The sequence below is a fragment of the Galeopterus variegatus genome, unplaced genomic scaffold (genome assembly GCF_000696425.1).
Source record: "Galeopterus variegatus unplaced genomic scaffold, G_variegatus-3.0.2 Scaffold347, whole genome shotgun sequence".
NCBI classification, from domain to species: domain Eukaryota; kingdom Metazoa; phylum Chordata; class Mammalia; order Dermoptera; family Cynocephalidae; genus Galeopterus; species Galeopterus variegatus.
The window spans coordinates 412190-427787 of record NW_007726458.1 but is presented as its reverse complement, the minus strand read 5'-3'; the positions used below and the strand labels follow the sequence as shown (position 1 = coordinate 427787).

Genomic DNA, 15598 nt, shown 5'->3' with positions numbered 1-15598 from the left:
GCTGCAATCAAACTTACAAGGAGACTGGACACCTCCTCTTAGTTCACTTAGCATGGTGGAATTAGATGCATTTTATTTGATTTCTTTGTCCATTTCTGTATTTTATAAATTTAAGGAAATAACCATGTAGTACTTTAGCAAACAGATTTTGTTAAAGTTATATAAAAAAGAAGCAGGAATATGTTGAAGATACTATGGAAGCTCATTAATTAATTACTTCATTCTTATGTGCATTCAATAAACACTGGCATACTACCCATGTGCTGGTGCTATTCTAAGGTACTGAAGATGCAACATTAATAATCTATAAAGTAACGGGTTTGATATATTTTTCCTAATACTTACTAGGAAACCTAACTTCTAGAAAAGGCACAGACCACCCGGAACGATCTCATATAACTCAGTGGTTCAGAGGTCAAACCCTGAAGACACCAGCCAAATACACCAACTAGTTAATATAACCCGTGGCGAATCACCATCCCAGCCTCCAGGAAAACATCTACTGCACAGCAGATATCAGGTTGTAAAACCGCCAAAGGTGCTGCGTTCAAAATGAGACAGAAGAAACCAAAATGAGAATCAACCCATGAAATGTCCAGCTCCAACGTGTTGTTTTTATTTGGAACATTTCAAAAAGCAGGGAAAAAATGCTACATTCAAACTGTAAGTGAGAATAAAAATCATGCCCACCTCAAATTCTGTACAGGTACTGGGCACAAGTATGAAGGACAGAAGCAGTGTTGTGAGCCTCCCACACTGAGAGACAGCCACATGGACAGGCTTGCTCCGGCAGCTCTCCACTCACGTGCTACAGGCATGTTCACAAGCTGCCCGACCTCATGGAGCCTCACCTTCCTCAACTCATAAATGTGACATCTCTGCCTTTCTCCTTGGTTTGGCAAATGCAAGAGTGCTTGTGAAAGTACTTAGCATCATCCCTGGCCCAGTAAAAACCCAAACAGGTAGGTATTACCGACTGTCTAACATGATGAAATGACAGAAACATTTCATTTTATTATACAGATAACGAGTGTTTCATTAGACTCAGAAGAGTTTGAATCTTTTTACCCAGAAGGCTTCCTTTTCCCAGTTTGTCTGCTGAAGACCTGAACTGCACCAAGGTCTGAGCAAGCCCAGCCAAGCTTTATCCAAGGCTTAAAAAGAAAAGCCAATCCCAAGTGGAGAGGCTCCAAGGACAGCAGGGGAGGGCAGAGATTTGGACAGGGTGATGGGACAATGTGTACCTATCCACGAGCTCCTTCACTCCCTCCTTGTCAGGTACCAGAGACTGGTCCTGGTCGTCTGCCAGCGGGGTTCCCGCCTGGCGGTATATGCAGCGGACCATGTAGCGCACTTCCGACCAGTAGTTCTGCAGCTGCTGAGGTTCCCGGTCAGTCTCTGCCGAAATTTCTCTGTGAGACAACACAGGAACCAGGAGTTAGGTGAGACAGGTTAACACAATCTACTTCACCTCCTCACCCTGACAGATGCCTGAGGGAATGAAGACTGTCTTCAAACAGGGGAAGTCAGAAAGCAGCCAGAAGCTCCCAGTCTCCCTACCCAGTGCAAGCTCCCAGTTGCTCAGCTACTGGGAGCTAGCTCTCCATCTCCTGGCACCGCAGGGGAACTGATGGCATCCCCAGCACAGCTGTCCAGACCCTGAGACCTTCGTGTCCATGAGATTTCTCCACTCCTAGCATGACAGGTGTGTTCACTGCTATTGTCCACGGTCTGGAACACTGACATTCTCCTCTACCTACCCACCTGATCTTCACGGTGCCCATCAGGGAGCTCCCCACAGAGTCTGTGCCTCTCGACTCAAGTCCCTGTTTGGCTCCACTGGTTTCCTCCCTGAACCAGGGTGCAGAGCCTTTTCAGATCTGGTCCTGGGCTCTCTTACCCCCCAAGTCACTGAGCAGCTGCCAGTCACCGAGCAGCTGCCAATCACCAGCCTCCGCCATCACTCCTCTCTCCTTTATGGTCATTGATCTTAGATTCTAATTATTTATATACACCTCCTCTCCCTTTCTGAGAACTAGCTTCCTAGTGTTAGTTCCCCATGGGCAGGAATTTTTGTCTTATTCATCTGGCTCTTCCTGTCAATAGCCAGGCCTACTGTCTTACTCTCAGATTGCCTCTAATGTTTGTTGCTATTTGTCAAAATAGCCCAGTTTCCCAGTCCAGCTCTGACATGCACCTGCACATCGCTGTGGCTGAGCATGAGCACACAGCACTTACCTGCGCTCACTGCAGGCCTCGCACGAGCACGCTGCATCTGAGGGTGTGGTGCCCAGCCCGGCCGAGGGCAGCGTCTGTGCACCCAGAGCCAGCCTCCCGCCCCCACCAGCCTCAGGCTGGGAGCCACCAAGTGGGGAGTGAAGAAGAAAATCTTGGCCCTGCTTTAAAAAGAGAAAATAATAAACCAGTTATATTCAAACGCTCATGGTATCAATTTTTAATTATCTGTTCAGAAAAATACGTTTTAGAAAAAACTTAAAGCCTAGACATTGAAAATACCTTAACTGACGTTAGAGAGGAAACTTTTTCTCTCTGACACTCAAGAATTTTGATTAGAACCAATGGTTTTTTACCTTCCAAGAGTTCACATCATGATCATGTGAAGACATTCAGTGAATTTCTTTTATTCTTTAAAGAACAATTCACTCCCAGTGTCCTAATCAGCACATACAAGGACTATCCCAGTGGGCACCTCTGGGAAGCAACACATCCACAGTCGCTTGAGAAAGAACTTAGTGCAAACCCAGTGGCCTCTCTGAGCCCAGTGTCCAGTGGCCAAAGGCAGAGGCCTCTGTGTCCCGGGGACACCATGCCTGCATTGTCTGCTCTGAGGACCAAGGAGGCTCCTAGCATGACAGATGTGTCCACAGCTATTGTCCACAGTCAGGACTACAGAGAACATAAATACAACCTTAGGTCCCACTCTACCCCCAAACCATTTTCTTCCTGTAGTCACCCACCTAGCCAGCTCTGTGGTCCCTCTAGTGACAGGCCCTGAACTGGCTCTGCTATGTGAGAACGTGGGCTCAAGTCTCAGAGCTAAGGACACTTGTGTAGTGAAGCAGGGTGCCAGAGAGCTCCCCAGGGATCACAAGGGGGGCAGCCAGCTCCACAATCATCGCCCCTAACAGCCTGAGGAAGAGGAGTACAGAGTCACGGGACAGGCTTCTAGAAGGGAATTCACATGGGTTAGGAGAACTGTACTATTTCCTCTGCTGTCACCATGAGGGGAGAGGAGCTTCCCTTACCCCCAAATCAAGCACAAAGCCAATGAGACAAGCCCTCAGAGAGGCGGGGCATTGGCCTGTGCTGAGGAGCCTGGGGATCACCTGGGCTGGCCTTGGTCAGGTCTGTTCAGACACTTGTAGCAACCCCCCAGCTTAAGGCTAGAAGAAGCACATGAAAACTCTTTCTTCCAAGAGCCTATCATGTGTCCCGTGGAGTTGGGCACATGGATGCCAATATCAGACTTTGAGGTGGAAAACCGTGACAGCCTCCCAGTGGACGGCGGGAGGAAGGAGCAGCAGGGGAGCTAGCTACACTGCCACCATCATGTGGGAGGCCAGGAGCTTGTGTTGTCACGAAAGAACCACACCTGAATAGGTCCTGTTGGATGAGCAGGCCCCAGAATCATACCACAGGGGCAGAGAGGGGGGCAGTGGTTGTGTGCTGAAAGGCTCTCCACCAGACAGTCCAGTGCAAAGTCCCTACTGAGGTTTCAACCTAAAGAAGGTGTGAATATTTTGTTATGGTCTGAATGTTTGTGTCCCCCTCCCACCAAATTCATACATTAAAATCCTAACCCCCAAGGGGCCTTTGGGAGATAATTAGGTCATGAGGGTGGAGCGTTTATCAATGGGATTACTGCTCTTATAAGAGTCCCCAGAAAGATCCTTGCCCCTTCTACCACATGAGGACACAGGAAAAAGGTGCTGTCTATGAACCAGATGCAGGTCCTCACCAAACACAGAATCTGCTAGTGCCTTGATCTTGGACTTCCCAGCCTCCATAACTATGAGAAATACATCTTTTGTTGTTTATAAGCCACCCAGTCTACGGTATTTTGTTATAGCAGCCCAAATGGACTAAGACAGCCTCCCATAGCAAGAGTCAGCAACTACTGGGCTACCTGTTAAGAACACAGGCCCCAGTCAGCCAAAAAGAACCAAAGACAGCCTGGCAAAGAACAAAGACTGCCAATTCCTCCTTTCTGGAACTCCTTCTCCATCCTGGAGGAACAGGAAAGCGTCAGGGAACAGGACACGTGCCACCACTCTCCATCCTTGGTGATTACTGGCATCACTTACTAGCTGAGGGGGAAACTCTCTGCATTAGGTGAGACATTTAGGTTTTCATGTAGAGAGAACCTGAATACCTGAAAATGAGACAATTCCAATACTGAAAGTGACCGGAAAGGTCACAGGGTCTGCCTGCTATGTCATCATGGGACAGGGACAGGCAGTCAGACGAGGAAGAACGAAATTGCTCCCCAACGGCAGCGGGTCAGCACCCTTCAGTGCATGAGGTTTACTCTCTCCTCCTCCATCCCACTCCAACCCAACAGCAAGGCTGCCCACTCTACCTCAATCCTAAACACATCCACAATCCACCCATTCTTCTCAATGCACTGCTTCCAACCCAGCTAAAGCCACTGTTTGTTGCCTCCTGCCTGAGCAACTGCACTGGCTCTCTACTGGCACCCCTATTTCCACCCCTACCTGCTTACAATCTGTTCTCTAAGCAACAGCCAGAGTGAGATCATATTGCTCCCCTTCATAAAACCTTCTGTTCTCCCCCCTGTCACTCAGGAACAAACGCCATGTTTCTTACCACAGCCTTCAATGTTGCCCAGGACTAAGTTCTGCTTTCAGTGTTACTATGCTTGTTGTCTTTGCCTAGAGCACTCACCCATTAAATCTTTGAACAGCTTCTCATCGACTGATAGAGTGCCCTTTACCACTCAGGCCTCAGCAAAAAGATCACCTACTCAGGGAATCTGGTTGAGCCAGTTACCAATTTTTTTTTGCCTCTCAGCTCCAAACCCACCCTTCTTTGACATATTTTGTGATGAAGGAACTGCACCCTGTAAACATTTCTCTTCTGTCAGTGGGCATATGTTTGGCCTTGTGGGTAGAGGGCGCTAGAGGGACACTGAAGAGGAATATCCAAAATGCTTTTGAAAAAGAACAAAGTTGGAGGACAGCTACTACATAATTTCATGACTTCCTACAAAAAGCTTCAGGAATCAAGGCAGTACCGAACTGGCAAAAGACAGACAAGTATGTAAAGTAGAACAAAGGGACCAGAAATAAATCCATGCATATGTTGGATCAACTACATATGTTGTTATATGTGTATATGACAAAGGTGCCAAAGTAATTCAAAAGATGAAACTGTCTTTTCAACAAATAGCTCTGAAACAACTGAGTATCCATGTGCAAAAAGGATGAACCTCAATCCTTACTTTATAAGATACAAAGTTACACTCAAAATGGATCACAGACCTAAATGTATAAGCTAAAACCATAAGACATGTAGAAAAAACATAGGGAAAAAAAGTCTTTATAACTTTGAGTAGCAAAGGCAAAACACAAAAACACAAAAAGCAAAAATCACTTAAACTGATAAATTGAACTTGATCAAAATTTAAAACTTTTGCTCTTCAAAAGACAGTGTTATGTAATAAAAAGGAAAGCAGCACGCTAGAAGGAAATATTTGCAAAACATATCTGATAAAGGGCTTGTATTCAGAATATACAAAGATCTCAAGACAAACAACTCAATTAAAAAGAGGCAGGAGATTCGAACAGCTACTTTACCAAACAGATATAGATGGAAAATAAATACATGAAAAGATGCTTAACAACAACAATCATTAACAAAATGCAAATTAAAACCATAATGAGATAATGCTATAAACCACTAAAATGGCTATAAGTACGTATTGTCAATATCCAGCACCTGGCCAGGACGAAGAGCCACTGGAACTCTCATACAAGGCTGCAAATAGTATAAGCACTTTGGAAAACAGAATGGCAGCTTCTCATAACGTTAATCACACACTTACCCTGTAGGACCCAGCAATTCCACTCCAGGTGTTTATCAGAGAGAACTCAGCCGCTGCCACACAAACACTGGTACTCGAGTGTCACGAGTGGCTTTACTTGTAACAGCCCAAACTAGAAGATACAATGTCCCTCCACTGGAGAACGGATATCAAATTGTGGTTCATCTATAAAATGGAGTACTTCTCATAAATAAAAAGGAATTAACTACTGCTACACGCAACAATATGGGTGAATATCAAAAGCATTATGTCAAGCAAAAAGAGCCAAAGACTACCACTTAGATTATCTCTGAAGCTGACTCAAGTTGTGTCCTCTCAATTTGGCAATTCTGGGTAGTACTGACAAATTGCATCAGCAATCACTCTCATGAAGTTCATTATAAAGGAATTTTATATGTTTTTATTATGATCCAAGGCCTAACACGGCAAACACTTAAGATAAGTACAAATAATACCAAACTCTTAAATGATTGGTCCAAATTGGGGCTATATGCCTTGATTGGATCTGTGGGCATGGCAACTACTGGAGAACCTGGCTCCTCAGTGTAAAATGCGAGAGTTCCATTTCCATGACAGGCGGGATGTGAGAACACCAACAAAATTAAATGCTAACGTCCACAATCAAAACAGAGCCTTTAAAACAGTCAACCCTGAAAACAGAAAAACAGAAAATTAATTTGCTGAGGCTGGCAGGAAGGGCCACCGGGGAAGCCGAAGCCCGGACTAGGTCACTGGCTCTACACTGACTGCCAGCACCCTGGAAGGAGTCACCTTCAGGCCTGTTTCTTCATGTGAACAATGGGGGGATCAACTTTCTGTCTTTTAGCGCCCCGGGCTCCCAAGCCAGGGTTGGGGAATGCCGAGGGCCTCAGCCATGCCACAGCCCCTCTTTCCCCCACACCACTCTGTCAGCATCCAGCCCAGTGACAACCACCAAGCCACCGAAGGAAGCACCCCTGGGCTCCCCTGCTGGAATGAGAGGGGTGCCACAGACCTCAATCACACCTCCCTTCCTCTTTCTCTCACCCTATCCCTCTATAACTTCCCCCCCTCCCCCAACTGCTCTGCAACATCTTAGAATGTAAAAAATTAATAATAAATAAATAAATAAATAAATAAAATAAATAACATTTTCCTTCCTTTTAAGGCAAAGAATCTCTTTATATGATAGAATCATTAAAACAATACTGTTGACTACAAAAAGGTAACGTAAGTAACTGTTCTACATCTTGAATGTGGTGGTGATTGCACAACTGTATACAGGCATCAAAACATGAAACTATACACTAAAAAGGCTGACTTTCACTGTACGTAAACTATATCCCCATTAAGAACACCAACAACGATCTGGTTTACTAACATGAAAAGATGTGTAAGATATAACACTAAAGGAGGGGGAAGGGTTGCATCTATAAAGTTCATGCACATATATGAATAAGGAGAGGGAGGAAATCACAATTTACAACTGTATTCTGTTGAATAAGGAGATAATTTTTCCTTTTAAACATTTCTTTTTAATTGATGCTATGAGTTCTGTAGTTATAAACACTTTTTAAAACTTAAAGATGAGTGTCTGTCGCATTTATAAAAATGTATGGAGCTGTACACTTAAAATTAGTTCGCTTTATACACTTTATGTTATATCCCAATTAAAAAGTTTTTAAAGAAAAAAAACATTTGCTGAGTAGCCTTCCTTGGGACAGGATGCTTGGGTGCTACTCAGAGCCCTTTAAAGAAAAATAATTCACCAAAGTGTGAACCCCCTCCAGACTGAAACTATTGTTGTCAATAAACATATACAAAAGTTAAAATGAAGCATAACTTATGCTTTTTAACCATTGTACAACTACAAAAACCCAAGTTGGTTTAAAAGTAAAATACAAACAAACAAACAAACAAATAACCCCCCCCCAAAAAAAAACACAACACCCTGAAAAATTAACATTATTTTAAAGAGACAGATGAAGCTGAAGCCAAAGTGCTAAATTCAACATTGGCCTGGTTCTGACTGCTAAGTGGCAGGCTTTTTTTGAGTAGGCCTGTACCCCTTATAGGTCTCTGCAAAATGCTTCAACAATACCACTTCTTCCCCTGTTTGAATTTCTCCTTTGGTGAATTTTTTCCCTTGGCCTTAGCATGGAATGTAAGTAATGAGACACCTCTGCTCTTTCCTCAATAGCTGTGACAAGCACTGAATCAGAGAACACCAGGAACAGAAATCAGGAGGCTAAGTCCTCAGATACACAGCAGGCAGACCCTCCAATGATCTAACCATGACCTAAATATGCCCCTCTCCAGCATCATCGGAAGAGAAAAATTGTTTTAATTGTCAGAGAATTCATAAAAACATGAAAACACATCCACAGCCTACCAAGGTGTGAACTCTACAGTGCAAGATGAGCATTTTAAACATTTTGAAATCCCAAAACATTATTGCTAGATAAAATCAAATGTAGGCTTGGTTCCTTCATTCAATCACCATTTCTAGGTGCCTGCTCTGTGCCAGGCCTGTGTGGACACCCTGTGTAGAGTTGGGTGAGGCAGGAGACTAGGAGAGCCAGCTGGGCCATCTCTGCTCTGATACCCTGGAGATCTGTCCTTGCATCGGGCCCACACAGCCAACCTGACCCTGACACTGCCCTCTCCCCACACTCTCGCCCAATGCCTGGATGCTACTGAGGAGGAAAAACAACTGAGGCAATCCCAAGTGTGGGCAAGAATATGAGTAACTGGAAGCCAAACATTGTCAGTGGGGATATAAATTGGAACAGTCTTATAAATGTAAATATTTCAACAACTATAACCCAGCAATTCTACTCCAAAGAGAAATACCTTAACAAAACTCTTAGAAGTGAGACCCAGGGTATAGGTATACCAAATGCCCCCCCAAAATGGGAAACAACTCTATGTCTTCAGCAAAGTCACTGATAAATAAGTCGTGGTGTAGTTACACATTGAATTGCATGTGGACTTTATTATGTTAATGATGAGTGAACTGTGTCAGTGACAATGAATGAGCTGCAGCCACCCAGACAGCCTGCAGGAATCTCACAAAGAAAGAAAAGCAAGACTCGGAAGATGACGTGAGAACACACCAATCTCCAAAAGACAAAAAAACAAATAAAATAATTTATTATTTAAAGATACACATAGGTGATAAAAATTTTTAAGTTTTTAAACATAAGGGGACGGTAAATACAAAATTCAAGGACAGTGGCTATCTCAGAAGAGGAGGCAGGAAGACGGGAAAGGGAAGAGCACACAGACAGGTGCACAGTGCCAGAAATAGCTTGATTCATCTTATTCATTTCTCAAATGTTACCTAGTGAAAAAATAGAATGTAAAGAGGAGAAACTTCCCCCAAAACTCTTTTCTTCCACATTTCAACATTCCCAGTTCCTTCCTCCAGCTTCTCCATTACCTTCTGGACCTGTTCTGTCCTTTCCTCTCCCCAAAGTCAAGCATCTTAAAAATCTGTACCTTACACTGAATTTCTCAGCGCCTCACCACTCAGTCATTCTTCGCACAGCTAAGTCTGGCTTCTGCTCCTACCCTTCCACCCACACGGACCTAGCCAAGATCACACACAATCTCTCTGCTGCCATATTGAACCTGTCATATCTATTCTTGGTTAACTTCTTTCTTTAATACCTGTTGAGAGCTGGTCCTCTGTAGGTCTCTTCTGCTCCTCCATGTCTTGGATATGCCAAGGCTGTAAGACCTGACTGTTCCTTCCCCCAGGCCACATCTCTGGGTTGTTTATGCAGCTTAAGACAGAGAGCAGGGTGCTTACTGCTTAATGTAGAAGTGGGGCATCCCCCACGATCGGCACTCCTGAGCTGTGACACAAACCCACCCTGGATCACTGCTATGGAACTTGGGGAGGGAGTAAAGAGAACTGACTTAAACATGTCAGTGTTCACGCTATTTGCTGTGCCATGAGTAATAAAGTCCTTTGTCTCCAATCTAGTGGTGTGCTATCCTCTGCCAGCATCCCTGAAATAGTAACAGGCTACCTTATTACCTCGCAAGCAGCATAAAATCAAACCCAAACCAGCCAACGACTGACCTTGCCACCCTCCAAACGACTGGCTTCCTCCAGTGCTGGACATCATGCCCACGTGCTTTCCTCTCCTCTCCTCTCCTGTGACGTCTGCTTCTCACTCACCTTCACCTCTTAAATGTCTTGTGTTCTCTAGGATCGGCTCCTCACTACTAGCCACTTCCCATTCTATCCGCTGTCCTGGTGAATGTGCCCATGACCAAGTCTTTCAATAACTGCTGTATGACTATCCAGCAGTACAAAGGACACATTAGACAAACTGACTGAACTGAAAATGTAACTCTTGAAAAAAAACTGGGATCCTACAATATTAAGACAATTAAGCCAAAGACACTTTTGACTCACAGAAGTAGGGAGTCTTGAAATGTCCAAACACATGAAAAAGAGAAGTCAACTGCATCTATACCAATAAAGTTAGAGGAGGAAAAATGTAAAGGATACCATTTAAAATAGCATTAAAAAACTGCAACAACCAGGCAAGAAATGGAGCCAGCCACCTGGGGGTCCTGAGACAGGAGCTGAGGGCCAGCACGCCTAACCTGCCACATCATCATCTTAGAACATACTTATTACCCACGTGTGTTTCTCCGTGGTGTGACTTGTCTGCCCATGTCCTTCACCAAATTTCTGCTTAGATTTTTCTAATTCATTTTTAAGAGTTATTTTTGCATTAAGGATGTTAATCTTTGGGTGTTAAATTTGTTTCTTATCTGGGGCTGGCCCAGTGGCACACTCGGTAGAGTATGGCGCTTGGGAGCGTGGTGGCGCTCCCGCCGAGGGTTCGGATCCCATATACAGACCGGTCTGCTGACTGGTTGAGCGCAGTGTGGGCGCGACACCGAGGGTTGCGATCCCATTGCCGGTCGCGGTACGGGCGCGACACTGAGGGTTGCGATCCCGTTACCAGTCACGAAAAAAGACAAAAAGGAAATAAATAAATAAATAAATAAATAAATAAATAAATTTGTTTCCTATCAACTGATTTTAAAATTTTTAAAAATTGCAAATACCGGGCCGGCCCATGGCTCACTCGGTAGAGTGCGGTGCTGATAACACCAAGGCCACGGGTTCGGATCCCATATAGGGATGGCCGGTTTGCTCACTGGCTGAGCGTGGTGCTGACAACACCAAGCCAAGGGTTGAGATCCCCTTACCGGTCATCTTTTAAAAAAAAAAAAAAAAAAAAAAAAAAAAAAAAAAATTGCAAATACCTACTGCTGAATCTTTTTTTTTTTTTTAAGGCACAATAACTTAACACAGAAAAATATAAAACATTAATAAATAGGAAAAAAATTCCACACTCACGGATTAGAAGACTCAATTAGAAAGTTGTTAATTCTCCTCCTACTGACTTATAGAGTCAATGCAATCCCAGTCAGACCTCAACAGGTATTTTTTTGTGGAAACTGACCAGGTAATTTTCAATTTATACAGAAATGCAAAGAGCCAAAATAGCCAAGACATTTTTGAAGAGGACAAAATAAGGGGACTTTCTGGATATGAGATTTATTACAAAGTTACTATAATTAAGACAACACACTGTTGGTACAAAGGCAAACAAACCAACAGAACAGAATAGAACAGAGAGCCCAGAAACAGATCCACACATAATGGACACGTGATTTATAACAAAGGTGGTGCTGAAGAGTTTGAGGAGGCAAGAGGCAGCTGTCCTTTCAACAAATCCTGCTAGGGATGTGGATATCCACACAGAAATAAATATAACTTGACCTTTACCTAACACCATGTAAGAAATTTAATTTCAATTCCAGGTGGGTTGCAGGTCTAATATGAAAAGCAGACGATGAAGCTGTAATAGTGTATTGTCCAGTAAGGCAGCCACTAGACATATGCGGCTAATTTGAAATGTGGGTAGTTCAAATTGATATGGCTGTATCACAGGATTTTGAATAAAATACAAAATTTAAAAATCAGGGCCGACCCGTGGCTCACTTGGAGAGTGTGGTGCTGATAACACCAAGGCAACGGGTTCAGATCCCTATATAAGGATGGCTGGTTAGCTCACTTGGGAGAGTGTGGTGCTGACAACACCAAGCCAAGGGTTAAGATCCCCTTACCGGTCATCTTTAAAAATAAAAAAAAAATTAAAAATCAGTATTTTATATTAGTTATATGTTGAAATGAAAGTCTGAATATATTGAGGTAAAAAAAAATACATCACGTATTTCTTTTTAATTTTTATTTATTTTTATTCAAAATTCTTTAATTTTTTTTTTCCCTTTTTGTCTTTTTTCGTGACCGGCAACGGGATCGCAACCCTTGGTGTCGTGCCCACACCGCGCTCAACCAGTGAGCAGACCGGTCTGTATATGGGATCCGAACCCTCGGCGGGAGTGCCACCGCGCTCCCAAGTGCCGCACTCTACCGAGTGCGCCACCGGGCCAGCCCTCTTTTTAGTTTTTGATATGTGGCTACTAGAAAATGTGAATTATCTATGTGGCTTGCATTTAAGGCTCACATTATTACTTCTTTTGGATAGTGCTGATAAAAGAAAATATATACCAAAAAAATACGTTTATGACCTCATGATAAGGAAGACTTACAAATAAACAGGACTAAAGTAGTAACCATTAAGAAGAATGACTAGATTAAAAATAAATCTGTGTTTTAAAAAAGACACCATAAATACAGTGAAAAAATACAGGCGATATATGCAATGCACAAAACCAATAAAGGGCTCATATTCAGCATACAGAAGGAAATTCAACAAGTCAGTAAGTAAAATGCAATCCAACAGAACAGTGTTTCTCAGTGTGATCCATGAACACCTGGGAGCCCTGACGCCCTTCAGCAGGTCCTCTCATCAAAACTAGCCTCACATTCATACCAAGATGTCCTTTGCCTTCTTCCCTGTGCTGAGTTTGCACCAACAGTACAAAAGCAATTGTGGGTGAAAGCAGAGCCAAGTGTACTAGTGGCCACTGTGTTCTTTACTGACACACACTTACAGTCTAAAAAAAAGTCAGTTCCATGTAAGAATATCCTTGAATGCAATAAAGTCACTGTTTCTATTAAATCTCAACCCCTGGGCACAGGTCCTTTAACTATTCTGTGTGATGAAACAGGAGGATGTGAAAAGCATTTCTGTGATGTTCCCAAGGAGGAGGACTGCCTGGAGGAAAGCCCTGTGCTCTGTGAGCTGAAACAAGCCGCTCTACTCACAAACGTCAATTTTATGTGAAAGAATGACTGATGGACCAAACTATGGTTATTTAGACTTGGATATTTGTCAAATATTTTCCAAAAATTAAGGAACAATTAAAATGCAATATATGGGGCCGGCCCGGTGGCGCACTGCTACAGCGCGCCGCTTGGGAAGCGCGGCAGGCGCTCCCGCCGAGGGTTCGGATCCCACATACAGACCGGTTCCCGCTCACTGGCTGAGCGAGGCGTGGGAGCAACACCGAGGGTTGCGATCCCGTTGCCGGTCCCAGTCCGGTACGGGCGCGACACTGAGGGTTGCGATCCGTTGCCGGACACGAAAAAAGACAAAAAGGAAAAAAAAATGCAATATATTCATAAAGGTGAAGAGTACATAGAAATGAAAATGAAGAAAGCACAATGTTTATGAATCTCAAACATAAAGTTGAACAAAATAAATCAGACACAAAATGATGCATGCTGTTTGATTATATTTTCTTATATAATTCAAAGCGCCAGGACTACAATGTTTAGGGATAGATGCTTGGGTGATGTAACTAACAAGAGAAAAGCAAGAACGTGAGAGCCATGTGAGTGATGACTGAGCGGGTGGTACACCAGGTCCAGATGAAGGGCAGTGCTTGATTTCTGACCTGCATGGTAGCATACACAACCTCAAATATATTACTAGTCACAGTTAGCGAAAAGGATTAATTTCACCATTAAGAAGCAGACTCTCAATTGAGACTATATAAAGTCTACCTCTGTGCTGACGGCCCAAGAACACCTAAAGCACAGTAAAACAAAGAGACTGAAAATAAAAGGATATGAAAGGAAAGGAAGGGAAGGGGGGGAGTTAAAGTGGCCATAGGAACAACAAACAAAATAGTCCTTCAGGAATAAGGTGCTATCACAGATGGTTTCAGTGCAGTAAAAGGAATGATGCATCAAGATTTAATCGTTTTAACCTGTGTTCACCCAGCACTGCCTTAAAATATGTAAAGCAAAACTGGAAATAGTTATAAAGGAAAGGACAAAGATACATGCACAGAAGGATTTTAACTGATTTCACTCAGAAATGTGTAGATTAAGCATACGAAAAATTAATAAGGCCACAGAAACACAGAAAAATTTAAGAACACAATTAACAAGGAGTTGATCTAATGAGCACACAGAGAACACTCCACCTAAACTCAGAGAACACATTCAAGCACACATGGAACATTTAGAAAAACTTAACCATGTATTAGAATTAGCAAATATACCTGATTGATATAGAATCACTATAATACAGACTATGACTTCCAACTACAACCACATTAAATTAAAGTCAGTATGATTAAAGGTAATCCAGGAGATACCTGTATATGTTTGGACACTCAAAAATTATAAATAATTTATGGGTAAAACAGAACAAATTAAAATTAGATAACATTTAAAATTGAGCCATTGAAACTAAAAATTCAAAATCTACAGCAGTATATAAAGGTTTTCAGTGTACATCAGAGCAAAATAATGAAAAATGATGGGGAAGTACCTAACAGAAGAGTAACTGCAAAAAAGAAGGAAAAACTAGATTTATGGTGTCCATTAATAAGATGGTGTGCCTACCATGTGCCCCATGGTAGGCAGCACCTAGGAGACACCTAGAAAATGGAGAGCACCCCAGGTCCTATGTGGACCCCACCTCACTGTGGCACCTATACTCCTCTCTGGAGGGTGACGAGAATTGGGAGAACCATATCCTCAACCTACTGACAGTTGCCTATAACTTGGGACACTGTGGTGTTTGCCATCACCACCTTTCAATAACATAACAGAGCAGAACATCTCTGGAGGAAGACACAGGGGCTAGAGGAACTGAATGTGCATTGTCCTCTGTTGTGCCTTCAGAAACGTTTTATCATGTGCATCAAAGCATTAACTAAAAATATATATAGCACACATGTGTATATAAAACAGCAGTAAATACTGAAATAGACAAAGTGAAAGAGATATTTTAAATATTTTTTTTTGGTCTTTTTGTCTTTTTCCGTGTCCGGCAACGGATCGCAACCCTCAGTGTTGCCCCCGTACCGGACTGGGAACCGGCAACGGGATCGCAATCCTCGGTGCTGCTCCCGCGCCTCGCTCAGCCAGTGAGCGGGAACCGGTCTGTATGTGGGATCCGAACCCTCGGCGGGGGCGCCGCCTCGCTCTCAAGCGGCGCACTGTAGCAGTGCGCCACCGGGCCGGCCCACAGAGAAGCAGCTTTTTTTTTTTTTTTTTTTTTTTTTTTTTTTTTTTTT

At 43.2% G+C, this 15598-nt stretch overlaps 1 protein-coding gene across 3 annotated transcripts in view; it reads right to left on the bottom strand.

Moving 5' to 3' along the window:
* Nucleotides 1-15598, bottom strand: part of FAM193A (family with sequence similarity 193, member A) — a 111229-nt gene that overhangs the window by 90404 nt on the left and 5227 nt on the right. For 2 of the 3 annotated variants that reach the window (XM_008567808.1, XM_008567809.1), the window contains exons 2-3: nucleotides 2239-2399; nucleotides 1245-1412 (exon numbers count right to left, since the gene is read on the bottom strand). In XM_008567808.1, coding sequence (XP_008566030.1) covers nucleotides 1245-1345 — 101 coding nt within the window. In that variant the 5' untranslated portion in view covers nucleotides 1346-1412; nucleotides 2239-2399. The remainder of the gene's footprint in view (nucleotides 1-1244; nucleotides 1413-2238; nucleotides 2400-15598) is intronic. The other variant, XM_008567810.1, reaches the window with a different exon arrangement.